General features: G+C 49.2%; 2 protein-coding genes across 6 annotated transcripts; both read right to left on the reverse strand.

Moving 5' to 3' along the window:
• Positions 1-102: 102 nt before the first annotated feature.
• Positions 103-9,961, reverse strand: CDC20 (cell division cycle 20). Of its 4 annotated transcripts, none has more exons than XM_082344913.1 (11): positions 9,872-9,961; positions 3,709-3,897; positions 3,448-3,596; positions 3,264-3,360; positions 2,953-3,081; positions 2,656-2,852; positions 2,441-2,535; positions 2,063-2,291; positions 1,776-1,901; positions 731-848; positions 103-359 (listed from the first exon to the last, which is right to left on the reverse strand). In XM_082344913.1, the coding sequence occupies exons 2-11, from the start codon at positions 3,887-3,889 to the stop codon at positions 181-183; spliced, it is 1,500 nt and encodes a 499-aa protein (XP_082201039.1). In that variant the 5' UTR covers positions 3,890-3,897; positions 9,872-9,961; the 3' UTR covers positions 103-180. The 4 variants fall into 4 exon arrangements, with proteins under 4 accessions (XP_082201039.1, XP_082201040.1, XP_082201038.1 ...); XM_082344914.1 differs by lacking the exon at positions 9,872-9,961 and adding an exon at positions 4,120-5,734; XM_082344912.1 differs by lacking the exon at positions 9,872-9,961 and adding an exon at positions 4,085-5,734.
• Positions 5,742-26,490, reverse strand: MPL (MPL proto-oncogene, thrombopoietin receptor; the record flags this gene model as incomplete). Of its 2 annotated transcripts, XM_082345224.1 has the most annotated exons (11): positions 21,766-26,490; positions 21,251-21,429; positions 20,445-20,743; positions 19,882-20,044; positions 19,499-19,625; positions 14,784-14,965; positions 14,479-14,621; positions 12,331-12,490; positions 12,040-12,136; positions 9,872-9,959; positions 5,742-9,657 (listed from the first exon to the last, which is right to left on the reverse strand). In XM_082345224.1, the coding sequence occupies exons 1-11, from the start codon at positions 22,128-22,130 to the stop codon at positions 9,370-9,372; spliced, it is 2,091 nt and encodes a 696-aa protein (XP_082201350.1). In that variant the 5' UTR covers positions 22,131-26,490. The 2 variants fall into 2 exon arrangements, with proteins under 2 accessions (XP_082201350.1, XP_082201351.1); XM_082345225.1 differs by lacking the exons at positions 5,742-9,657; positions 12,040-12,136; positions 12,331-12,490 and having other exon boundaries at positions 9,894-9,959.
• Between the last annotated feature and the right edge of the window lie 598 nt (positions 26,491-27,088).

Genomic DNA, 27,088 nt, shown 5'->3' on the forward strand with positions numbered 1-27,088 from the left:
GGAGGGATGGTCAAGGTGCCCACAGGATGGATGTTTCTAGCTCTCTGATCACAGTAGAGAGGAGCCCCTGGGAAGGCTGCTGGGACAGAGGTCATGCCAGGAGAAGAGGGAGACGTGACTTTATTAGAAAAGTAAAAAAAAAAAAAAAAAAAAGCACAAAAAACTGAGATCAGTTGGTCCTTAACGGATGCCTTGGTGGATGAGGCTGCTTTTGGCTGCACTGGCCTTCTCCCGCTCCCGCCGCCGGGCAGGGTCCAACTCAAAGCAGCGCCATAGCCGCAGGGTCTCATCTGCTGCTGCTGATGCTACTGTAGCCCCATCCGGGCTCATGGTCAGACTAAGGACCCGGGCTGTGTGACCTGGGGCATGAGGAGGGAAAAAGTGAGAGCAGTACAAATGAAGGTAGATACCTATAGCCTTCCAATTTTGAGAGCTTGTTTATAACAGTCTGAGGTAATTAACAATTCACACACTATAAAGTTCATCCTTTTAAAGTGTACAGTTCATTGGTTCCTAGTATATTCACAGAGTTGTGCAACCATCACAACAATAATTCCAGAATTTTTCCATCACTCCATAAAGAAAGTAACTCCTCATTACCCTCTCCCCTCAGCCTCTAGCAACCATTAATCTGTTTTCTCCCTCTGCATTTGCCTCTTCTGGACATTTCATATAAATAGTCATACAATACGTGCCCTTTTGTTTCTGGCTTCTGTCACTTAGCACCTACCTTTCAGCTCAGCCACCTTGGCCATGGTTGGGTACTTCCAAATAACCAGCTGGTTCTGGGCAAAGCCATGGCCTGAGATGAGCTCCTTGTAGTGGGGAGACCAGAGGATGGAGCACACCTGTGGAGAGGGAGTGGCATGGGCGTAACGTACGTAGGGCCAACACTACTCAAATCAGAACCAAGTCCACCGTGGTGTTAGCCACCCTACCAGGTGCTACGGACTCAGACTTGGATGACTGTAGTCCTTACAAAAGCCTTTTGAGAGTTATAACTGTTATTCACTTTACAGATCAGGAATCAAGCAGGAGGAAGTTCAGCGAGTTGCCTAAGATGACATGCAAGTTAAGTTAGTAGGAGGCAGAGCCAGAATTTGAACCTGAGCCCAAGGTCAGAATGAAGGCTGCATGTGCTGGGCAGGGGGCTGGCAAGCGAGGAAGTTGCAGTGCTTGCAGGGAGACACACCAGCAAGGGCCTCAAATGTCATTCTGAAGCATTTGGATTATACACTGTAGGTGACAGGGAGCCCTTGCAGGGTTTAAAGAGGACAGAAACAGACCACCCAGACCAGTGCAGAGGGCAGACTGGAAGAGATATGAAAAGACCAGTGCTGTGAGCCTCCACTGGGGAGAAGGATGAGGCCAAGGGGAGGGGACATGTGTAAATGATATTCTGAGGTAAAACTGAGACGTCTTGGTGACTAGGTGGGGAGGATGAAAGATTCTAGGTTTTTCAGATTTCTGAGTGGTGTCCCTCACAACAACATAGGATGAGGAGGAACACATTTCAGGGAGGCAAGGGGAAGTGACAAGTTTAATTTGGGACATATTAGCGTGGTGCCACCTATAGCACATGGGGTTAGAGACAAGCTCTCTGTGGACTGTTGGAAATGTGGGTCTGGAGCTCATGAGTGAGAGCTGAGTTAGAAGTTTGGAAACCATCAGAGTATAGCATCAGTGAAGCCACTGGAGGGGACGTGGTTGCCCAGGAAGGCTATATAGAATTAAGAACGCATCTGGGAGTGAGAGGCTGGAATAAGGAAGACTACCTGGGAATGGGCATCCACAGCACTCAGACAGGCCCCAGAGCAGACGTTCCAGATACGAATGTGTCGATCACTTGTGCCCCCTCCAGTTGCCAGGACGTTGGGCTGCCAGGGACACCAAGCTACAGCCTAGGTGGGATAAAAAGTTGGGGTCAGCAGGTACTAGAGCTAGACACAGACCTATAGGGCTCACAGATTAACCCAGTCCAATGCCACCATCCCATGTCCCCAGAGGTTCTGAGTGAGAGTCTGCAGAAGCCCAGCCCAGCCCAGCCCAGCCCCACTCTCACCTTGACAGCCCCTTGATGCTGGGTGAATGTCTGCAGAGGAACCCAGCCACCTTCTCCAGGAGCACTAGGCCACACGTTGACCAAGTTATCGTTGCCGCCACTGGCTAAATGTCGTCCATCTGGGGCCCAGCGCAGCCCACACACTTCCTGGCTGTGGCCACTCAATGTGGCCACATGGTGTTCTGCTACCCGAACATCATGGTGGTGGATGTGGCCAGAGCGTGAGCCACTGCAGGAAGGGAGAAGGGAATCAGGTCCTGTAGCAGTGCCAAACGCCACCAGCAGGCCAGAGCTGCTTCAGTTCAGAGGTGTACAATCCGGGGAGAGGGGGCCAAAATCATAGACTGATTTTGTAACAGACTAGCAAAAACCACTAACCTGGACAGGATATAGCTATTCCAACAGAGGGAGCCCACTCGGGCAGAATGACTGGTCATGTTTCGAAGCCGTTTCTGCTGTTGCACATCCCATAGCTACAGAGAGAGAAGACCATGAAGATCAGGACTTGGCATTAACATCCTCCTGCTGGGCAAGACCCCTGGGGGTCTTGTTCTGGGGGAACAATAGAGCTGCAGAACAGGGACAAGTCTCACCTGCACCTCAGCACTGCTGGTGCCTACAGCCAGGTAGTTGCCCTCTTTGATCCAGGCCACAGAAGATATATAGTCCCCAGGCTGCTCCAATTGCAGCAGCTGCAGGATGTCACCAGAGCTAGCACTCCACAAGTACACACTGTTGTCCAAAGCCACAGCCAGTACATTCCCAGAGCTCCAATCCACAAGGTTCAGGTCTGCCAGAGGGGGAAGGGAAAAGCATGAGCTTTCTAGTTTGCCTGGTCCCTTTCTCTCCCTTTTTCTCCATCCACCGGACAGGGATAAGGCTGCACTTACAGTAGTCATTCCGGATTTCAGGGGCGTCCAGGATCCGGTCTGGCAGAGAAGGAATGTAACGGCAGGTCTTCCTGCTGGAGCTGGGCGTGGCCTTCTGGCTATAGAGTACTTTCAGTCTGTTCTGGTAACCTGTGGCAACGGAGTGGGTCTAGACACTGGGAGAATTGACACCTCCCCCTGCCCCTAACCAGGAAGGCCAGATAAGCACCTTCCCTCCCCTCAGTCTTAGGTGGGAAGAGCCATCTCATCTATCCCGAGCCCTGGGGATGGAATGACACCTCCCTCCAAGAGCTGAAAACTTCAGGTCTTACCCTCTGGGGCATTTTGTGGTTTTCCACTGAGCCTAAGGATCTTGGCTTCCTCCACATCAAAACCGTTCAGGTTCAAAGCCCATGCTTTCTGATGTTCCTGGCACATAAGGGTGGTGGTGAGGTGGTGGTATCATCCAGATTATACGGATCGGTTTCCTGCCTTAAGCCCCCCTGGGACACATACCTTCTTGGTGGGCGTCTGACTGTCTTCGGGCTGGTTCTCCTTGCTCAGGAGGAAGCTAGCGACCTCCATCTGGGAAGCACTGCGATGGGGGATATAGCGGTCACCGCCAGGTTTGCTGGGAGTGGTCTGAATCTTGGAGCTGGATTTGCCTGGGGCAGGGAGAGGGAAGCCAGACTGTCACAACAGGCTCCCATGGGAGCAGTCGTGAAGGCTGTTCTCAGCCCTTCCCTCCCTGCCCGCGTCCCGCCGCACCCCACTGACCGGGAGTTCGGCCCGGGGTCCTGCCGGCGCTGTGGGATCGGTTGGCTGCCCGCATAGGCGAGGGGGCCGGCCCCGCGGCTTCCTTCGCCTTGCGCTGCCAGCGCGCAGGGGGTGCATTGGGGATGGGTGTATCCAGCTGCAGCAGCGAGTGCAGGTCACTCTCGAACACGAACTGGGCCATGGGAGTGTCTGGAGGGAGAGGGCTGCCCGCTGAGCCCCGGAGGAAGAAAGGCGACCGTGCTCTGGGACGGCCGACCACACAGGGCCACCCCGGCCGCAGCGCCTCCCAGCCCAGCACCCCCGGCCGCAGCCCCTCCCAGCCCAGCACCCGCGGCCGCGGCCTCACCCCGGTTCGCTCGGCCCACCCGCCTCTCACCGTCAGCTCAAAGCAGGCTCGGATTCCAGACCGACCTTAGCGGTGCGGATTTACGCTTCTTAAACTCTCCGCTCCGAGCACTCATTGGCTCCTTCAAAACCCAACTGTCGCAACCGTCGCCCTTGCCCATTGGCCTCCACGGCACAGGGGGCGGGTCTTCCGGGGCAAGTCGCAGATCTCACGGGAGTCCAGCAGTGGAGCGGGATTTGAAGGGTGGGAGAGAGGCAAAGGCAGGTCCTGCCCCACCAGGTGTCGGAAAGCGGGGCTGGGCGGGGCTGGGCGGGGCTGGGCGGGGCGCGTCGCGTCTGGGGGCGGGGCCTGAGCTGCGTGCATTCCCAGGTCGCTTCCATTCATTCCTCAGCCTCCCCGCACCCGCCCTTCACGCTTAACTCTGCTTGTGGATCGTGTTTATGATACAAAGTGCAGGACTCGGCGTAATGACCTAAAGCACTTGAGCCTGTTTAGAGAAGGTTACAGGCAGTGGCCGGCCAGCCGGCCCGCGGGCGGGGAAGCGGGGGCAGGAGTTGATTGAGCAGCTTAGAAGCAGAAAGAAGGCTGGAGCGTCCACTGTTAGCTTAGTGCCTGCGGAAACACTGCTAGGAAGGAAGTAGCTCATTTGTTTGTTTTTAAAAACTGTTTTGTTTGTTGTTGTTTTACAAGCAAGGAAAATGAGGCTGAAAGAGAGGTGAATTCCTTATGGTCAAGAAAAAAGATCAGGATTCAGAATTCGGATCTGCCTATCTGGGAGATAAGATTGGACTGCCCTGTGAGGGAAACAGGGGCTCACCCCCATGGGGCTTTAGAGATGTCAGGAATTTTAGAGATCCGCTAGTCTAATCTGCACATGGTGCACCCTCCCCATCCCAGCAACATACCCATATTTTACAGGTGAAGAAACCGCGGCCCAAGAAAGGATTTGCCCGAGGTCCCATGTTGTTAGGGGTCCAGGCCTGACTCCCATTCAATCCGTGCTCTAATAATGACTTCAATGAATTGTATGATATGCTTAGAGGTGAAGCAGCAATAATAAAAATAATCATGGGTACCATTTACTGGCCATCTGCTAACTGCGGTGTTTAAACAGTTTACATACATTACTGAGTTTAATCCTTAATCCCATAAAGCAGATGCTTTATTCCCTTTTTACAAAAAAAGAAACCTGGTCAGGGAAAGGTTTGAAACTTGCCCAAAGGCACACAGGCCATAATAATTAGTGGAGCCAAACTATCTAACTAACCTCAGCAATCTAACCATATGCTACACTGCCCCAGAGAGAGGCTAGAAAAAAATCGCGTTTTCAGTCTTTAGCCTAAGATCAACTCTGATGATGACAGAGAAAATTTGGGGGCCCTTAACCCAAATGATAGTTATTATTTTTAATTTTGAAGCATTCATGCTGTCTCTTTCCAATTACTTTGGAAAACAAGGAGTTAGTTAGATGTCCTGGGGTTGGAAATGGGGAGTCCCTTAACCCCAGAGGACATAGAAAGGTCAGGCTGGTCAGGGCCTTAAATGTTAAGCTAAGGAATTTGGACTTTATCTGCCAGGCATTGTGGAGTCAGTGAGAGTTTCCGTGCAGGTAAGGGCCAAACAAAACATTTCTGAGGGCAGAACATAGCCAGCAATTTGCAGCTTCTGGTGTAAGGGTCACTGTAGAGGAAAAGAACAACAGGGTAAATGAGAGTACAACTTCAGGGAATTTGAACATTTAAAAATAAAGGAATGAAAGAAGCCAGTGGAGATTATAACTGACATGGACCTTGAAGTTGGAGGGATTCTAATATGATACAAAATGGTCAAATAGAGTGATGACAGAAAAGGTCAGAGTTGGCTATTGGGAAACAAATCTTCAGTGACCTTGGAGAGAAAGGGATCAGGCGAGGCGGTGCTTGGGTTCCGTTTGGAAGGGGTTGCAGAAAGGAGGGTGGGGAGAATGTGGAGGCAGCAAGCATGGGCTACTTGTATAAGAAATTTGGGAATGAAAAAGAGGGCAGTGCATGGGAGCTGGAGGGAATGCCAGCATCAAGATGCCTATGCATCTTTGAAGGTGAAGAGCCAGAGGAGATGGAAGAGGGTAGAACAAGCACCTTGCCCAGGAAGAAAGGGGATAGAAAACACAGGGAGCTTTTTCAGTCTAGGGGAGAAAGATCAATTCCTCTTAGGCTGGAGGGAAGGAGAACAAGGCTTTAGAGATAGATAATTAGAGGCTGAGGAGCTGCTTAGATTGGGGAACTCCCACCGGAAGGACCTGAATGTAGGGAAGCAGAGGGCATGGAGGGACTAAAATATAGGTGATAATCAGGGGGTGGAACAGCCCAGTTGGGATAAAAATAAAGATAACCCTGTAGGGACTACCCTGGTGGCTCAGTGGTTAAGAATCCGCCTGCCAATGCAGGGGACACGGGTTCGATCCTTGGTCCGGGAAGATCCCACATGCCCGCGGAGCAGCTAAGCCCGTGTACCACAACTACTGAGCCTGCACTCTAGGGCCCGCGAGCCACAACTACTGAGCCCGCGTGCCACATCTACTGAAGCCCACGCGCCTAGAGCCCGTGCTCCGCAATAAGAGCCCATGCACGCACTGCAACGAAGAGTAGCTCCCGCGCGCCGCAACTAGAGAAAGCCCGCACACAGCAATGAAGACCCAACGCAGCCAAAAATAAATTTAAAATTAATTTTAAAAAAAAGATAACCCTGTAAACACTATTTACTATATGCATGGCATTGTGTTAACACCGTTAATCCTCACACAGGGAAATAGTAGAAGAGAACGAGATCAGTTCTGAAGAGTCAAGCTAAAGATTTAGAGGTAAGGAGTGAGCAAGGAGTGAGATGAACAGGACGGTCAATCTGGAGGCAACATACAGGTTGGATTTAGGGAGAGAGACTGGAGGCAGAGATATTAGGTAGAGGCTGTAGTAATAGCTCAGTGGAGATGGAGAAGAGGAGGCCGAATTTAGTAAGTAAAAGGGGTCAGGACATGACGGCTGAATCAGTGTAAAGGTGAGAGGTTTAGTGGTTTGGATCTCAATCCTAGTTTTGAGTCCCTAGGAGTAGAGTTGGAGCCTTGAACGTGGCTTGGGGAAGGAATTATGGAAAGTGAGTATACCAGATGTCATCCATTTGTCCCATCCAGGTCCACTCTTCATCCTCTACTCTGCCGTGTGCCCTGTGAGGCTGACTCATATGGCCTGCGTCAATGGATTCCCTTGGGCTCTGGTTTCTGTTTGTATTCCACCAATGGGAGGATGTTATGGGTTAAATTGTGTCTCTCCCCCCCAAAATTTATACGTTGCATACTTAAGCCCCAGTACTTCAGAGTGTGACCTTACTTGGAAATAGGGTCACTCCAGGTATAATTAGTTAAGTTGAGGTCATTTGGTTGGGCCCTAATCCAGTATGACTGGTGTCCTTGTAAAATGGAAAAGTTTGGACACAGACACACACAGGGAGAACACAATGTGAAGATGAAAGCAGAGATGGAGGTGATGCTTCTACAAGCCAAACACTGAAGATTGCCAGGAAACCCCCAGAAGCTAGGGGAGAGGCATGGAACAGATTCTTCCTCACAGCTCTCAGAAGCAACCAACCCTGCTGACACCTTGAATTTCTAGCTTCCAGAACTAAGAGATAAAAAACGTCTGTTGTTTAAGCCACCAAGTTCGCGGTACTTTGTTAGGGCAGATGCAGGAGATCAGGAGATCAGAGAGTGAGGGTTGGGGGAAGGGGAGAGCAGACATGAGCTTTTTGTTCCCCTGGCTCCGTCCCCGCCATATCCCCACAGGTTGGCTGTAGCTCTCTGCCACAGCTCCTGCCAGGCGGCCCTCTCTGTAGCTACTCTCTCCCTGTCTCATAACTACTCTCTCCCATTACCCCTTGATGCCCAGGGTGGGGTGCGGTGGGTACCAGCTCCCAACTGTTGTTAGCCCCGGGGTACTGCACTATTCCTTGATGGTTTTCCTAAATCCTGCCTCATCTTTATAAATATGCCCTTTATTAAACTCTCATCCAGATACCCAGATTGAGTGTGTCATCTATTTCTGCCAAGACCCTGACTGACACACTGGGTATATTCGGAGTCAGCAAAAAATACTGTTTGTTTGAGAATTTGAATGGGTTAGGGGAATCCATAATCAGAATGGCCTAAGCACATTTACTGCTGCATATGAATGGCAGAGAGGATGAGAGGCATGGGGTTAAGGCCGCATTGTCCAGAAAGATTTCCTTCATTTAGAAAACATTTATTGAAGGCCTACTACCATGCACCAAGCACTACTCCAGGTGCTGGGGGGTGAGGGTTGGAGGGAAGACAAATAAATCACAGCCCTTGCCCTCAAGGAGCTCACAATCTAGTAACAGAAGACAGACATGTAAACGGTTACTTGCATAAACCATTACAGGTGCTGTTAGAAGTCTGGGCTGCAGATAAGAACTTTGGAATGGTCAGCATATAGGAAAGGCAATGAGAGCGGATGGGATTGGAGACTGTTAAGAATGGACTCTTGAGGGACTGCAGTAATTAAGGAGTGGAAGAGATTCCAGGATAAGATTAGGAAGGAATAATTACCATAGTTTAGACATATCAAACACTTACTATGTCCTAGTTACTGTGCTTTACTTAGATTATCTCCCTAAATGCTCTTTACAACTCTATGGGGTTCTGTTATTATCCCTGTTTTATAGATGAGAAAATTAAGCCTCAAAGGCCTTAAGTTATTTGCTCAAGCCCATACAGCTAGCAAGTGGGAAAGACAGGAATTGAACCCAGCTCTGACTCCAGAGCTTATGCTCTAAACTATTGGTATACTCAGAGAGGCCCGAGCAGAGCCAGGAGAGATGGTGATGTATGCAAGCCATGGAGGAGAGAATTTAAAGGAGAAATGAGTAGCCACCATGACAAATGACAACAGAGAGATCAAATGGATTGAGAATTAACAAAATCTGATTGGATCTTGTGATGAGAAAAATTTGAGGTGAGTTTTGCCTGAGTAGTTTCATTAGCAGAGTGGTAGTAGGGGAATGAATTGAAGTAGTCTGAGGAGTAAATGGGAGTCAGGAAGTGGAGACTCCTTTTCAAGGAGTTTGGCATTAAAGAGGAGACAGAAAGGAGGTGAAATTTAGAGGAGCTAAGTCAAATGAGCCTTGTCCTGGATTTATGTCAGCAGCACTACTGAAAGATCAGTGTTATGAAGCCCAGCTAGGAGGGTAGACAACCGGGAAGGACGTGAGGTCTGAGATGGTTGTGTTGTTGGGATGCGGTGGGTAGGGAAGTTCAGAAGGAAGGACTAGAGGGTTTGGATCTGTCCAGGGTACTGGGCGCGAGGGGCCTGCCAGCAGCTGAGTGGTAAGTAGGAATGGTTGGCGATGTGAGTGGTGCAGTAGGACGCTGTCTCAGCCATGCGTGGGCACACAGACAGGGGCATGGCCCCCAGGCAAGAAGGCTGCAATCCTCGGTAGTCCATCTGGGCCTGGGAGGAACATAGGGGCAAGGGAGTCTTCTCTGAGGACCTAGGTAGAATTTCAAGGAGGCTGGGTTCCACTTCCTCACAGGTATCTGAAACTGCAGCCTTGGGCTGGGAGAGATGGGGGAGGGGGTGAAGGGGTCTGGATTAGAGCAGGTCCTGTAGGAGCAGGACCTGGATTGTGTAGAAAGGAGGGTTCGGTTGGCGGTAGGACCCAGGGATGGTATGCTGGTGGGCAAGGGCCTTGGAAAAGCTGTGTGGTAGGGCAAGGATCCAGCTCCACACAGGGCTGGTGGTGGGTGGTGGAGAGCAGGGGTGCACTCACCGGACTCAGGGCTGCAGTATCCCTAAGGTACTGGCCTAGGACCCGGTGCAGGTCTGGAAGTGAGGGCCACAGGGCATGCCTCAGGCTCCTTGAGGAGAAGGAAGAGAAGGAGACTGAGTTGTGGGAGTGAGTTAGGAGGGGAGCCCTGAGGGAGGGCCGTGGGGGGAGGCAGTGAGGTGGGGGAGCAAGCTTGGAGAGGTAAGAGTGTAGTCAAGGCAGTAAAGTAAGGTAGTGGAGCAAAGGTGAAAAGGAAACCTCTGGTGGCGGAGGGAACTCAGTAGTGCGGAGGTTCAAAAAAGGGATTTGAGTGTCCTCAAACACTCCTGCCTCAGGGCCTTTGCACTTCCTGTTCTCTCTGCCTGGAACACTTGATTTGTTCCCTCACTTCATTTAGGTTTCTGCTCAGACGTCATCCTGACAGAGAGGGCTTCCCTGACTGCCCTAAAACGGAACCACCTCCCTTCCCCATCACTCTCTGTCTCCTGCTCTGCTTATTTTTCTTTATAGCACTTGACTTATTGTGTATTTATTAGATCCTTATATATATCACATATACGAGAATGTAAACTCCATGAGAGCAAAGAGTTTGTCTGTTTGCTCATTCCTGTAGCTCCAGGGTGTAGAACAGTGTCTGGCCCATAATAGGTTCTCAAGAAATTAGTTGAATGAACGAATGGAGAGAACCAATGGGGCTTTTATTAAGTTACTGGGGAAGGTGGTCTCTCCAGGAAGAATGTGGATGAAGGTATGTTGGGGGAACCTCCAATTCCTTAGGCTCATATTTCCACATGGAGGGACTTTAGCTGAACGACATTTCAGGCCTCTTCTGTGATCTCACTCGTATCTCTCCAGGGAAGGAGGAGTGATGTATCTGGTAAATTGGGGAAAAGGAACTGAGTACGCCTGGTTCAGCAGCACCACCTCCCTCTTCTCTCCCAACTTTTTTGTTGGATCTGGCTACTTGCATAGAGGCTGCATTGCAGTCTGCTTATACATATGAGTGGATTAAAAGCTCAAAGACATGTTCAAGGAGAGATGCGAGCACAGAAGAGGGGCATCTAATCTAGCCTAGGGCCATCTAAAGAGGCCACCTGCAGGAGGTGCCTTCTGAGCTGAGTCTTCAAGAATCGAGAGATGTTACCAACTGAAGGACTGAGGTGGTATGGATTCTGTCCTTTATGTTTATAACTTCCAATGCCATTTCTCCTCAGCCTTAGTCTCCCCACATAAACAAATCATTCATTAATAACATTTATTTAAGTGTGTGCTATTTAGCAGGCCCTGTGCTGTAGATTTAAGGATGACCAAGTAAGGCATAGGGAAGACATATAAAGAAGTGAATGCAGTAAAATGCTTCTGGTACTATGGAAGAAGTCTGTATTGGGGCACAAAGAAAGTAGCCAATAGGGGAAGGTCAGGAAAGGTTTCCTAGGAGTCAGGGAAGAAAGTTATTTATAGATAAATGGGTATTAGTCATCCAGGGAGGATATTCCTGGCAGACAGGACATTATGTGCAAAGGCACTGAGAAGTAAAATCTCTTGACTTGTGGAGGAAATCACCAACAGTCTGGCAAGGCTGATGCACAGGGTGGGAGGGTGGAAATCCTGGCAGGGGCCAGATTTTGCACAGCCTTCCTTGTCATTCTAGAGTCTGGACTTTATCCTGGGGAGCTAATAATGTGACTTAAGGAGGCGGAGTGACAAGTTCATGTGTGCATTTTTAGAAAGATTATTCTGGTGGCTGCGTGAGGCTAGATTGGAGGGAGAAGGGGCTCCGTTTTGGTGAGTCAGGTAGTGCCTGTACGGCTAGAGAAAGAGGGCTATTGTTTGAGCGAGCTTTAGGGGGTGGAATGACCGGACCAGACTGGATAAGGGCGAGGGTGGGGCCTAAGTGTTCCGGCTTGGGTGACAGGGGGACAGTAGCCTTGTTACTGAGATGAGGAGTCAGAAGGTGGGCCTGTTTGGGGTGTCCCGTATAGTGGGCATGTTAGAGTGTAAGGAGGCAGTTCGACTCCCGGGGAAGACGCGCTGGGAGCAGCTGACGCCACAGGTGTGGATGTGGGATTGTCCGGAGAGCGGGTGACACAGAGTGACGCGGGGATGCTTCTTTAGAGGCCCCTGGCCTCGCCCGGACCACGGCCCCGTCTCCCGCCTGACCCGAGCGGTACCTGTAGTGCGCAGGAAACTGCCACCTCAGCAGCAGCAGGCCCAGGAGGGCGCTGACGCCCAGCACCAGGAGCAGAGCGGTCACCAAGAAGATCCAGGCTAACGGACAAAAGCAGTCAGATCTCGGGGGGCCGCGCCTGGCCGGAGCCCCGCCCCCAGGTCCGCCAGGCCCCACCCCTCGCCGCCCCGGGGCGCCGGGTTAAGTCCGCTCAGCCGCGGCCCCGCCCCTCGCTGAGCCGGCGCCCCTCCGCTCGCGCAGCCGCTGACCGCCTTCGCTCTGGCTCGGCCCTCACCCGTCTCGGAGGTGGTTTCCACCCTCACTGGGTCGGACCAGGCGCTCCAGGGCCCATGGAAGGTGGGGCCGTGGAGCCTGGCGCGCAGCTGTACACGGTAGCGGGAGCGCGGGCGCAGCTCCAAGGTCTCTCCCTGGGCCCCGAGAGGCGGCTCCAGCACCTGCGCAGAGGAGAAGCGAGCGGGTGGTCAGGCTCCGGGTCCGGGTGGGCCGGCGTCGGGGCCTCTAGAACTCGGCATCTGTTTGACCGAAATCCTACCGCATTGAGTCCCCGGGGATTTCCCCCAGAGAGCCTCGCTGGCAGAAAACGCTCATCCCAGCGGAAGCTGGCTGGAGAGAACACCAGGACGGAGAGCCTCGCCCTGCCTGCGGCCTCGCCCTGCCTGGTGCGGTACACCCCCGACACACAGACTCATGTACACAGAGTACTAATCCTGACACATATACATACGATAAACCGACAGAGATCTGGTACACACACAGTGACCAGGCACGCACCAGACCAGGTCGGGCGATGGAAACCCCGGACACGCTCAGATACTCGGAGCCACGTAGACCAGGCCACAAATAACATCCTCTGAGTAGAGGGTGCCAGCACTGTGCTAGGTGCTGGGGGTACGAGGAGAGATTCCAAGCACAGGGAACAAGAATCGTGTGCACAAGCAGGGAGACATTATTAACTTGATCAGTTAGCAAACATTTATGAACTGCTTATGATATGCCACACATTGGCATAGGCTAGGCACTGGGGAAAAAGATAAATGAAACATGGTCTCACATGTCTTAAGGGTAAGACACCCACACAAGTAAATAGTTACAAGAAATAATTAGTGCAATAATAATGATATAAGTAAGGTACCACGGGAGCACCAAGAAGAGTGTAATGCTGCCTGAGTTGCTTGACTGGAGGTTACAGAGTGTTCTGTGTACTAAGAGCGTGCATGGGCCGGCTGGATGGTCAAAGGTGAGGTTAAGCCAGTGGTAGTAGGGACATGAGACCTATTAGTACAATAAACTCAACTAATTTGTTGATAAATAGAGGGAAGGGAAAAGGGAGAAGAGTCAAAGATAATTCCAGGCTCGGGTAACTGGGTAAGTGTTGGTGCCACTGTCAGAGACAAGGAACAGGAGAGGTAAGTCTGAGGAAGAAATGCTGTATGGTTCTATTTTATTAGTTCAACAACAGTCAGAAATTATGAGTGGTAATGTCAAAGTAGTGGTTTCCTTGGAGGGTGTGCGTATGTGACCTGTGGGCATGAGACACTTCTGGGGTGCTAGAAATAATCTCTGTCTTGACCTGGGTAATGGTTACATGGCTGTATACACATGTACAAATTAATCAGTGGTATATTTAAGATTTGTATTACTTTATGTAACTTATACCTCAGTAAAAAAGTAAAGTAAGTTTGGGGAAGAAGATGAGTTCAGTTTTGGATATACTGAGTCTGAAATGCCCTGGAGGCTTTTAGATAGAGCTGTCTGGTAAGAAGTTGTATATATATGTGGTGAATGAGATAAAAGTAAAGAAAGAAACTAATGTTTAATGTATATTGAGCGCCTTCTATCTGCCAGGCAGTATGCTAAATATTTATATATTTAATTTTTACTGTAACTCTGGAAAGTACATAGCTTTATCCCCATTTCACCGATGAGGAAACTGAGACTTCAAAAATTTAAGTAACTCACTTATGGTATAGAAGTTCCTTTCCATATGGGTGTTGGAATGATAAGTTTGGGATGGTTAATGTATAGTCATTGAAACCACAGAGTTGAAGCACTCACTTAGGGAGAACATATATATTTATTTAGAGGAGAAAGGAGTCTAGGATGGGACTGTTGGAAGCACAACTTATTAAGGAAGTGTGGAAAGGAGGAGGCAGGAAAGAGTGAGGAGGTTCAGTCAGAGAGGTGGTACGAGAATCAGGAGAGACTGATATCCCAAAAGCAAAGGAAGGAGAAAATTTTAAATAGGAGCAGTCAGCAGTGTCAGATGCCAAAGAGAGATTAAGACACCAGTTGAATCAGATAAAACATAGATAAACAAGCTCAGACATGAATACACAGACACCTTCACTCCTGATAACAGATACAGTGAAACTCAGGGATACCCTGATTATGAGGTCTGGGGGCATTTGTTCCTTGACTGTACCTTCCAGTCCTGATGGCCTTCTCCTGTGTATCGGAGCTGATAGCAGGTCTCTTGTGCTGCCCAGGGTGATGGATGCTGCCATTCCAGTTCCAGCTGCCCGCTGGAGACCTCCCTCCAGTGTAAGTTTGGAGTGGGGATGAGCACTACAGGGACGTCAGCAGGGACTGGCCTAAGCCCTTCTGTGCATGAGACATCATGTCACCAGGGCCACGGGTCAGAAGTATCAGAGTTGGTGATCCTGGGCATGGGGTCAGACACGGTAGAGGTGGGAACTATGTGGGAGGAGAAGGGGAGAAAGTTCTTACCAGCCTGATGGATCCAGAAAGGGGAGCCCAGGTAGCTGTGAATGGCACCCTGGGCTGTGGTCACCTCCACAAGGATGTGAATAACACTGTCATTTCGTGACTTGAAGTGGCAGCGAGAGAACTGGGAGGGCTGTGATCCTGGATTTTTCTCCTCCTCTTCACACTTCTCCCAGACGGGGTCCCTACGAATCAGTCCCATAGAGTCATTGAATCAGGCCTGCCTCAGAGACTAATTCTGACATCCCCCATCCCACAGGGGACTGGATTATAATCTAACTTGTTCTTTGGATGGGTCTCCAGGGCTTTCTCTCCCGTGTCATAATGTTTTGTTTTCTGAGGTTTGTTTTGGTGTCCAGCCTCTTCTTAAGAAAAGAGCTAGATGAGATAGGAAAATAGCATGGGCTATAGAGTTCAGGTCTTGGCTTATTGGTGTATAACTCTGGGCAAATTATTTGATTTAGCTCTGCCTCAGTTTCCTCATTTGTGAAATGGGTTAATAATGCCTACTTTGAATGGTATTATTTCAGAGATTAAAGAGCTTTCATCTTTCTGGAGGAAAACATGTTTTTAACCTGTTCTCATTAGGCGGCCCTCTTAGTCACCTCTAAACGTTATTTTACTAATAGATTATTATGACAGCTTCCTAACTGGCTTTTCTGCCTCCATTTCTGCCACTCCCTTCAATTTACTCTCCACACAGCAACCAGATCCTAAATGTTGATCTGATAATGTCCAGAATATATGACAAATCTGTCCATTTATTTTGATCTTTACCCCTGCTGCATTAGATGAAACCATTATCTGTTGCCTGGATTAAGGCAAATTTCTAACTGGTGATCCTGCTTCCACTCTTACTTCTTTTTAATTGCACAAGGAAACATCTTTTTGAAATGTAAATCATATCATGTCACTTTTTTGCTTAAAATCCTTCAGTGGCTCCCCATCCCCCTTGGAATAAAATCCAAACTCCTTACCAGAGCCTATAGGACTCCATACGGTTGAGTTCCTCCCTACCTCCCCATTCTCATCTCCTACAATTCTCACACCAGTTTACCACCCTTCATGCACACAGACCTTCTCTTTGTGCAGCAGATATACCAGATGAACTGTCTTTGCAGCTCACCTTGCCCTGGGTTGCCCTGCCTCTAGATCTCACGTGACTCACTTCTTCTTGCCACTTGGGTCTCAGCTCACCTGTCACCTCCTTGGCAAGGCTTTCTCCGACCACTCAGTTGAAATTAGCACCTCTCCCCTACCCTCCCACTTAGTCTCTATCATATAACCTTATTCCTTTATTTCTTTACTTGTTTCTCACCCCCTCTTCCCTTCTCCCAACTAAAATGTAAGCCCCAACAATGCCGGAAGTTTTCTGTTTTTTCACTCTATCCCCAGTGCCTGGTACATAGTCACCTTCAATAATTGTTTATTGAACAAATAAATCCTGTCTCCTTCCTGATTATAACCCCTAAATGACTAGCTATTACTAAAATTATTTATCATTTTATATATTTTTATGTTTACTAATTTATTCAACAAATAATTGATACTACGTGCCAGGCACTGTAATAGGCCCTATGACTACACAGAGGAATAATTTTCAAGGACCTGTCATTTCAATGGGAAAGGTAGAAAAACAAACAGATGGTATTTTTCTGTGATGTGCACGGGCTGGCTTGGGAATATCAAGGAGGATCATCTAACCCAGATGGGGAGGGTCAGAGGATAGTTCCCGTGCAAGGCAGTGCTTAGACTGAGTCCTGGACTATAAATAGGACAGGCAGAGGGGACAAACAAACATCCCAGGCACATGCTTGTACACAGATAAGAGATATGGTACTCTGGGGGAAATTCTAAGTGGTGCAGAATGCTTTTAGCATAGAGGGTCTGGTGGGGAGTGGTAAATGTGAGCAGACCAAGGTCATGGATGGCCTTATTGCCTTTCTGAGGAACTTAAACTTAATCTTGCAGTAATGATGGAGACATTTAAAGATTTTAAACAGGAATTGTCATCATTAGCTTTGTACTTTAGGAAAGTCACTCTAACTGCGGTTTGTAAGAGAGGATTTGTGAGGGTGGACCAGAAGCAGAGAAATTTATTAGGACAATGTTATGTATTTTACATGCAAAGTTACGAGGATCTGAAAGTAGGGTTGTGGTAGTTGGGGTAGAGGGAAATCGATGGATTCAAGGGATACTGTAGAGGTAGAAATGACAAGCGTTTCTGATTGGATATGGAGGGTGTAGAAATGGCAGAAGTTCAGGGTGGAAAACTGAGCTGATAGCAGGATGGACCAGAAGAGGAGGAGCAGGTTTTGGCAGGGAATATGTGAATTCGCTTTTGCCACCTTTTAATCCATTCATGGCCCCTCCATACTATGGAAATCTGTGCAGTTATTAAAAAGAATGAGTTACATCTTTTTGTAATGATCTCCAAGACATATTTTTAAGTAAAAAAGTAAGTTACTGGGGCTTCCCTGGTGGCGCAGTGGTTGAGAATCTGCCTGCTAATGCAGGGGACAAGGGTTCGAGCCCTGGTCTGGGAAGATCCCACGTGCCGCAGAGCAACTAGGCCTGTGAGCCACAACTGCTGAGCCTGCGCGTCTGGAGCCTGTGCTCCGCAACAAGAGAGGCCGCGATAGTGAGAGGCCCGTGCACCGCGATGAAGAGTGGCCCCCGCTTGCCACAACTAGAGAAAGCCTTCGCACAGAAACGAAGACCCAACACAGCCAAAAATAAAATAAAAATAAAATAATTATAAAAAAAACAAAAAAAGTAAGTTATTAAATCATACATATAATGCGATCCAATTTATATTGAAAACTGAATATTGTGTATAGACATATGTAAATGCATATAAAAACTGGAAGAATACATTAAAACTGTTAATAGTGGGGTTTTTTTTTCATTATTCATTCATTCAACAATTTTTTTTCACTGAGCATCTACTGTGTTCCAGGCACCGTGTTAGTTGAGAACATATTGGTGAGTAAAAGCAGACACTGACTTTGCCCTCATGGATCATGTATAATCAAGATCAGCCTTTCTCAACTGGAGCTCTGAGACAGAATTTTGTTATCAATCAAATAACCATGGGACTTCTCTGATGGCGCAGTGGTTAAGAATCTGCCTGCCAATGCAGGGGACACGTGTTCGATCCCTGGTCCAGGAAGATCACACATGCAGTGGAGTAACTAAGCCCATGTGCCACAACTGCTGAGCCTGAGCTCTAGAGCCCATGAGCCACAACTACTGAGCCCACGTACCACAACTACTGAAGCCCGCGCGCCTAGAGCCCATGCTCTGCAACAAGAGAAGCTACCGCAATGAGAAGCCCTTGTACTGCAACAAAGAGTAGCCCCCGCTCACCGCAACTAGAGAAAGCCTGCGTGCAGCAACGAAGACCCAATGCAGCCAAAAAAAAAAAAAAAATTATGTGAGGTACAAATGTAAAATTGTAACTATGATAAGTATTTAAGAAGGAGAGGTACGTGGTACAACAAGGATGTATAATAGTGCCATTGGACCTAAGGAGGAAGGTCAGGGGAGGGCTCCCTGAGGAAGTGACATTTGAGTTGAGATCTGAAGGATAAAGGTTAAGTAAAGATAGGAGAGTTGGGTAAACAGCATGTGCAAAGATCCAGAGGCAGGAGGGATCATGGCAGGTAGGGGGGAACCAAAATAGGCCAGTACTGGAGCACAGAGCACAAAAGGCAGCATAGTATAAGATGAAACTGAAGGCATTGATAGGGGCTGAGCCTTTTAAAACTTTATATGGTCGCAGTAGTATTCTTTTCTTTGTCCTAAGATCAATGGAAGCTATGGATCTTGGAAGAGTTTTAAGCAGAGGATGTTGTATTTATTTTTTCACTTTTATTTATTTATTTTTAAAGATTTTTTTTTGATGTGGGCCGTTTTTAAAGTCTGTATTGAATTTGTTACAATACTGCTTCTGTTTTATGTTTTGTTTTTTTTGGCTGCGAGACATGTGGGATCTTAGCTCCCCAACCAGGGATCGAACCTGCGCCCCCTACATTGGAAGGTGAAGTCTTAACCACTGGACCGCCAGGGAAGTCCCTATTTTTTGCACTTTAAAAAACTCACTCCAGCTCCTGTGTGGAGAATGTTTTGGAGGATCCAAGAAGTGATCAGTTAATAAGTCTTCTCAATAGCCTAGGTGAGAGATGATGATGGCTTGTACTAGGATGATGGCAGTGAAGAACAAAAGTGGACAGATTCTAGAGATGTTTAATAGGAAAAATCAGTAAGACTTGGTTATATACTCGATATGAAGGAAGTGACAGATCAGTGAGGTGTTTGATGGAAATTCTTGAAGGCCAGGTGAAGTTTTGATTGGATCTGATAGATAGTGAAAAGCTGCAGTACACATTTGAGTAGGGAAAGGCCATGCAAAATTTGAGTTTAACAAAAGTCAGTCTGTCAGCAGCATGGGGGGTAAATCGGAGGTAGATGAGAATGTAGGCTGTTGGAATGGTCCAGGTGACATGATTAAAGCTGCACGAAACCAAGGCATTCCCAGCGAGTATGAAGAGAGGTTGAAAAGATACAATACCCATTGGAGGATGAGAGCATGGAGGCTGTTTGGTTCGGCGGACAAGGGAGGGGAGTGAAGAGGACCAAGACAATCTCTCCCTTCTTTCTGCAAGGTTGTGCTTCTCTCCCATGACATCAAGCTCAATCAGCAGTTTACTTCTCACCTGTTTCTGGGGCAGCACCATGCCCTGCTGTGGTAGAAGAAGCCTTGGGAGCTAGCATGGTCCCGTTGCTGCCACTGACAGGTAACATTCTTCAGGTCCAAGGTAAAGCATTGCAGTCCAATTTCCACTGGGGTCAGAGAAGGAAGTCCCATCAGAGCCCACGTGCTCCTACTCTATAGGGTATCCAGATCATCTTTACACACATAACTTGGAACATTTACTCCTATTCTTTCTTCTCTCCCTGAACATAGTTCATTCTGTCCAGTGGCAAGTTTGAGGTCATCAGGAAGGACCATGGTTCCCAGAGCTTCCATATCCAGCCCAGGCCTCTCTAGAGATCTTTTCTATCTCCTCCCCATCTCCCCATTCCTTTGTTGACTCACCTGCATCCCCAGGCAGGTCCACGGTCACAGGGAGGGACCAAGATCCCCAGGAGCCACGGAGGGAGACCCCATCAGGTTGGCTGCGTAGCTGGAGCCAGTAGGAGTTACCAGGCTGGAGCCCTGAGATGAGGCAGCTTCCACCCTTCACTGTCAGAGATGGAGCCTTGGGAGAAGAATGCCAGCCTCAGAATCTAGGTCTGCCTCTCAGCCAAGAGAGCCTCCACCTCTTATATTTGAAGCCCCACAACATGCCTGTGGAGAGACACTCAGTTCTTCACTGGATAGATATGCACACAGACTGGGAGCCAGGTCAGTGTGTTTCAGGTGGAGTTCAGGGATTTTTAGGGAAATCCCCATTAACTTGGAGGCCTGAAGCTCTCAGTTTTGTTGGCATGAATGACCTAAAGTGGGAGATCCCTAAATAGACATGGCTCCTAATCAGAGCCTATACTAACTCTCTAAGGACCAACCCCGTCTGGAATCCCCAAAGTATGGCCTATCCTTTCTTGGGGGCAAAACTGTGGGTAGGAGATAGGAGGTAGAGCAGAAGAAGGCCGGGATACTTCTCTGGTTGTGGAGGTCTGCTCCGGTACATCCTGTTGGGGCATCATGGGCTGAGCACATGCAGACTGGTCCAGAGCCGGGGCTAGGTTTGGTCTCCGCAGAACTGGGCAGCAGGTTTCTGTGGACAGCAGCAGTTTGACTGTGGGACCAGTGGAGTTCCTTGGATCCTTAGGGCCGTAGCAGAGTTCATGCCTCAGAAATTCACTGATTTCGGGAGCTGGGGCCTCCCAGCTGATCTGAAGTTCCCCTGGCTGACTCCCTCCCATGGCCTTGATGAGGCTGGGGGGAGCTGGCAGGCCTGAGGGTGAGACAGGGCACATCAGAACTCTTTGGGGGCCACAGTCTACAGCTCAACCCATGGACTGTGGAGAGGGGATACTGGAGGCTGGATTGAGGGCAGCCCCTGGGGCACGGCAGGGAAGCTCCTCATCCTGTTCTCCTGTCCTCGGAAGAACAGTGACCTCACTGCAGGTGTGTCAGGCTCAGTGCTCCTCAAGGGCAGGGACCTCCCTTCATCTGTGCACCCTTGTCACCTAGCACAGCGCCTGGCACATGGTAGGTATTCTGTAACTGACAAGTGAGTGAGTCGATGATTAGGTTAATGATGGGAAGGTCAGGGTGTCTCTGATGTGAAATGAAGTCTAGCTCTGGATGCTGAGGCTAAGAGGCTCTTGAGGTGCCTCTGGGGGTCTCGTAGTGGGGGGACATCCACATCGTCTTGAAAGAGCACAGCTCAGTCTAATTCTAGGAGCTGGCCTGAGGGCAGCAAACAGGGGAGCCAGGATGACAGGAGGATGGTCCGTACCCACACTATCCACAGAGAGCACCCGCTGGGTCAGATTCTGGTTCAGAAACACGTTCTTCACCCAGAGGTGCAGTTGAGAGAAGAGGCGAACTTCATCCTGGGCTGGAAACTGGCACACGTACCGGGTTCCAAAGGGCAGCACACGCTGAGAACTCAGGGGGCAGGCACGGGGCTTCTCCCTGTGGGCACAGGAGAAGTCCATCCTACCTACACGGCCACCTGTTCAGCCCTGAGGACCCGGGTCTGGGCCCAAACCCAACTTCTATTTCCAATACTGCCATTTTTCTTCTCAGTGCCTGGGTGGGATTAGGGGTTACGTAGGGGTGTGAGCTGGGTATATCCAAAGCACATCTGTTCATTAGGTGGCTACTTAGGGCATGTACTTGGAGTCCTCTGATAGGGCCAAAGGCAGGGAAGCTACTGGAATGGGGCTCAGCTGCAGTATGTACAGGACAGATACAGGGGAGTGGTATATACATGATACATATATATGATATATATGATGCAGCACATACCCTTGGTAGGCATACAGCAGCTGATATATTTCACTGGGCGCTGCTTCTTCCTCATCCCAGAAGCAAGTGAGGTCCTCAAATGTTCGGGAGAAACAGTTCAGGGCCTCTGAGTCCGAGGCCAGCAAGGAGGCATCTGAGGAATAGCTGGTGAGTTGAGCTCTGGGTCCTCCCTGGTATGTTTGTGGGCAAGAGTCGGGGACCAATGGGAGCCTCCTATTTTGCACATCCCCCTCCCAGGGCTCCCTCTTCCTGGGTATAGGTGATCTCCACCCTCCACATACCTCACCTTGGCTGGTGACTTGTGCCAGGTTTTGGGGGGCCGGGAGGAGGCAGGAGATGACCACCAAGAGGGCCCAGGAGGGCATCTTCTCCGGCACTGTGTGCCTGCCTTAGCCCATCCTCCCTGCAGGAAGCCGGGCCCCAATCCCCTCCCGGGCCAGCCCCTCAGGTTCCTGTCAGATACAGCCCCACGTCCTGTCCCTGTCCCTGCCCCTGTGGGGCCCATCCAGACCACACTGGGGCCGGGGGCCAGGGGAGGGGGCATGGGAGTGGGCAGGAGGGTAGGAGGAATTTGAAAGAGAGGATACAGGCCTTTTGGTGGGAGGGAGATGGGGGGGTTACATTTTTTTGACCATGTACCAAAAGCAGAATAAGCCTCTATGTGTGTCCATGTTCACTGCTGTAGAAGGGCGTATTATGAGCATGGAGAGCAACATTTACTGAGTGCTACTTACAATGCTGCCATGTGTTAAGCACTTTATATCTACTGACTCAGCTAATCCTCATAATAGTCTTATTCTTTCCATTAGAGTGATGAGGAAACTGAGATGCACATAAATTAAAGATTTGCCTAAGATGACACACCTCCTAAGAGGTCAAACTCAGGACATCAAGCTTTAGAACCCAAGTGCTTAACAACGATACCAGTGCCACTGGAAGGTGTAATTTGCCAAGAAATGACTGTCTGCCTTGCAACTGTGACAAAATGGTGGCTATTTCCACTTGAATAGGTTCTGTCACTTTGTGCACAAATAAACACATTCTCCTTGGAGCTAGACAACACCCTCCATTGTGGGGACCCTCCACAGCTGCCTTTCATCCTTTGCTACTCAAAGTGTGGTCCACGGATGGCGGCAACAGCATTCCCTGGGCGTGTCTTACAAATGCAGACTCTTGGGCCCCGCCCCAGCCCTTCTGAAACAGAATCTGCACTCTCTCCAAATTCCCAGATGATGCGAATACATATGAAAGTTTGAGAAGCTCTGGTCTTCAGTGCTTTTATCTGGTTGGCTCAGAATCAAGGGATGGTTGGTCTCAGTCCTCCAGCTTGAGCTCATCTTCACATTAGCAGCGGAAGAGTGGGTGTGATCCCTTCTCTGTAGCCCAGGCCCCCTCCTGGGACTGCTCTGGCTGTGGTAGCTTTTATGCCGACTCTCAGGAGCTTTGACTCTTGCAGGGCATGGGGCCAGTGTAGACCATATTAACTCCCACATTTAGCCCCTCTGGGGCTTCAGCTGGGGCTCCCCTTCCTGGTTCTACAGAGTTAGTGTCCTCAATATCACTTTTCTCTCTTCCTCCTGAATTAATGTTACTAACAGAGAATTGTGGGAAGGGGTAGGAGGAGGGACACGGAAACCAACAGCTCCCCTGTGAAGTCTTAGCTTCTCTCGCACCATTTCTCTGCAAGAAGTCCCCGAGGCTAGGTTTGTCCTGATTCCTGTTCAGTTCTCAAGTTCCAAGGACCAGCTTCCTTTGCCCAATGGGGGTGACTTTGGATGCCTCTCCCAGACCCCAATCAAGGGCCACCCAACCTCTGCCGGGTCAAGTGAGAGGGGAAACAACTCTAATGTTCATGCAGTCCCGTGGCTTTGATGCTGTGTATGTGCTGATGGCTTCAAAATATCTCTAGCTGCAACTCCCCCTCCTGGGGTCCAGATTTGGATCACCAACTGCCTACTTGGCATCTCTGCTTATGTGTCTAATGGGCATCTTATACTTACGATGGCCAAAATAAAACTCTTGATTCTGGTTCCCACCCCTAAACCTGTCTTGTTTCCTCTAGTCTTACCCACACTGTAAGTGGCACCACCATCTATCTACTCAGTTGATCAAACCAAAAACCTCAGTGCTCCTTGATTCCTGTCTTCCTCTTACCCTACATTCAATTCATTAGCAAGTCCTGCCAGATAGTCTTTCAAAATGCACCCTGAACCTGAACCACCTCCACTGCTACCATCCTAGTCCGTCCAAGTCTGGATCACTGAGTAACTTCCTGACTAACTCCACTCTTAACCCCTCCAGCAGATCCTCCACAGAACTGGAGTGAAATGTTTAAAATGCAAATCAGATTTCTTCACTCCCCTGCTTAAAACCCCTAACGGTTTCCTACTGCACTTAGAATAAAATCCAAACACCTCCTAGAGGCACACAAGGTCCTGCCTGATCCGGCCCCTGCCTACTTAGATCCCATCTCCACCAGCCACAATAACCTCATTGTGTCTCTCATCTTAATCCTTATCATGCTCAACCTTTCTGCAGCGCTTGATACTCTCCTCCTTCCTTGTGTTCTGCAATGTGTCACCTTCTCCCGGTTTCCTCCTACTTCTGTAACGTTCCCTCCCAGTTTCTTTCTCTCTTTGCTCTTTCTCTTAAATGTTGGTGTTCCCCAGATGTCCTTGTTTCCCCCTTCATATTCCCCGAGTGGTCTCATGGCTTCAATTCCATCTATATACCAGTAACTCTCAAGGTTTTATCACTCTTTTGAACTTCAAGTTCTCACTTACTTATTAGACATCTTGAGTTGTTGCTCCATGGGCACTTCAAGCTCACCGTGTCCCAAACAGAGCTATTCCTACCTCCCATGCTTCCTATCGGATCTTCCCTTCCTATGTTTGCATCTCACCATAGGCGACCTGGGCGTGTAAGCTTGGAACCTGAACGTTATCCTCAAATTTTCATTCTCCCTCCACTCCTGCATCCAGGTCTTACCAAGTCCTATGACCTTTACAGGGAGGCAGCATAATAGTGTTTAGGGGTGCAGAGCCCACAAGACAAGGGGCTTGTTTACTACCATCAGAGAGTTGAGTTGGGGCCTTTCTGCTTCTGCGTGGAAGGACGACCAACTACCTGTCCCTGTCATTTTGCCATTTTTTTCTGCTTCCACACAGCTGGAAAGAGACGCCTTCCCCAATCCTTTGCTTTTTTTAGAATATCAAACAGAGACTGGAATAGCCCTAGGGGAAAGGAGATCACTTAGATCTGCTACTCTCTGGTCAGGGACCAGTGGGTCCAGCCCAGGTCAGCAGGCCTAGGCTTTTCTGTTGGGATAGATATAAGGCCAAAGCCCTGACGTATAAAAGTCTGTATTTGATCTCTTTGCAGCAGCTGCTGAGAGAAGTCAAGGGGTTGCTGGGTGAGGACTGGCTCAGGCAGTAGTGTGCTGTTGGACTGCTCGCTGTTTGTGGTACAAATACTCCAACATGGCCAATTTCAAGCTACTAATGTGATATCCCTGAACAGTGAGTGGGAAGAGAATTGGGCTTTCAGGGGCCCATGCCTGGGCCCTTGCCCTCTCCCTCCCAATTTTCCCAGATTTCCCAACATCTGTCATTTTTATCCAGTCAGAAAGCCCGGGAGAGGTAGCTCTGGGCACTTGGTTTCTCCATCTCCCTATCTCTTTCCCAGCGTTGCCAAGCTTCTCCCCAGAGCCATTGTTCCATTGACGCCTGGAGCAGCGTGTCAGAGCGCTGTGGTTTCCCCACACCGTTTTCAGTGTTATGTTTGCTATTCCCATAGTTGACAGATGGTCTCTCCTTATTCAGTACTTCTTCTGAAGCTCAAATTTGCTTTTATTCTTTCCCTGCTTAAAATCCTTTTGTGATCCTTTGGACCAAGCCTCATCTCTCGATGCTAGAACTAAAGTCCTTAAACCTCTCATCTTCCTGTTCCTGGACTCTCTCCCTCATGATGCTCCCTTCACTCTTTCCCAAACCCTGCCACAGGCCCTGCTTCCTTGCTTCCCCAAGCACAGAACCCTCCAAACTCTCAGCCTGTTGGAGCTGTCTTTGTGATTCAAGTCGTTACTTCTTGGGACTCTTATCCCCCAACCATATGTAATGCGGAAAAAAGCCTAATGTAAAAAGAAAAATGCAATTTCACATTCCTTTCAGAGGCCTTGTAACTGTTTTGTGATCAGAAGCAACCTGGTTACACGTTGGGCATAGGAAGGAGTTAGAGAGCTAAATTTGCCAAATATGAAATTAGTGAGAATTTTGGAGTGTATTGTGGTTACTCCAGAGAAAAAAGGAGGAGGGCTAGTAAGTGAAAGATAGCAGCCTGAGGGAAAGAAATCTTCACCAGTGAGAAATTCCAGTAGAAGGACTGTTGGAGGAAAATCTCAGAACAGTGATGCTTAATACTCAGTTTTAAGTTTACTTCCTATTCTGTGAAAGCTTAGCTTCCCTAAAGCATTCCCAAACACTCAGTAGAGGCCTTCTGTAGCAAAACCCTATATTCATGGTGTTTTAGGAACAAAGGGAGAAAGGTAACGATACCTGTGGAGTCAAGAGAGGATGGCAGCCACAGAAAGTGAGCAATCCAGTGATCAAGAATTTAGCAAGAGCAGGAATTCAGATTGAGGGGTAATCATGAGGATGTACTAGAGTCCTAGTCAGAATAGATGAGGGCATGGACTTCCGAGAGGATTGGAATAGGGACTGCGCTAGTCTCTCTCTCTCTTTTTTTTTTTTTTTAAATTAATTAATTAATTAATTAATTTTTGGCTGTGTTGGGTCTTCGTTTCTGTGCGAGGGCTTTCTCTAGTTGTGGCAAGCGGGGGCCACTCTTCATCGCGGTGCGCGGGCCTCTCACTATCGCGGCCTCTCTTGTTGCGGAGCACAGGCTCCAGACGCGCAGGCTCAGTAATTGTGGCTCACGGGCCTAGTTGCTCTGTGGCATGTGGGATCTCCCCGGACCAGGGCTCGAACCCGTGTCCCCTGCATTGGCAGGCAGATTCTCAACCACTGCGCCACCAGGGAAGCCCGGGACTGGGCTATTCTGATTGGATGTAAAGGGAAAAGGTGACCCCAAAGCGTTGCAAGCCTTGAGGACATTTGGGTTACACACACACAATCTTTCCTTCCTCTGAGTCCCCCCAGAATTTTGTGCCCCTGTGAGGGTGCTTTTATACATAAACAGCTGTGCACACCTCCACCTTGGCGAGACAAGATGTGAACCCTGCCAAGAGGGGACTGTCATCTTAGCTCACTCATCCTGGGGTAAAAGTCGGGTGGGAGTGGGCCAGCCTCTTCCTCCCTGATTCCCT

The sequence above is a fragment of the Balaenoptera borealis genome (genome assembly GCF_965194805.1).
Source record: "Balaenoptera borealis genome assembly, chromosome: 1".
In the NCBI taxonomy this organism is placed as follows: domain Eukaryota; kingdom Metazoa; phylum Chordata; class Mammalia; order Artiodactyla; family Balaenopteridae; genus Balaenoptera; species Balaenoptera borealis.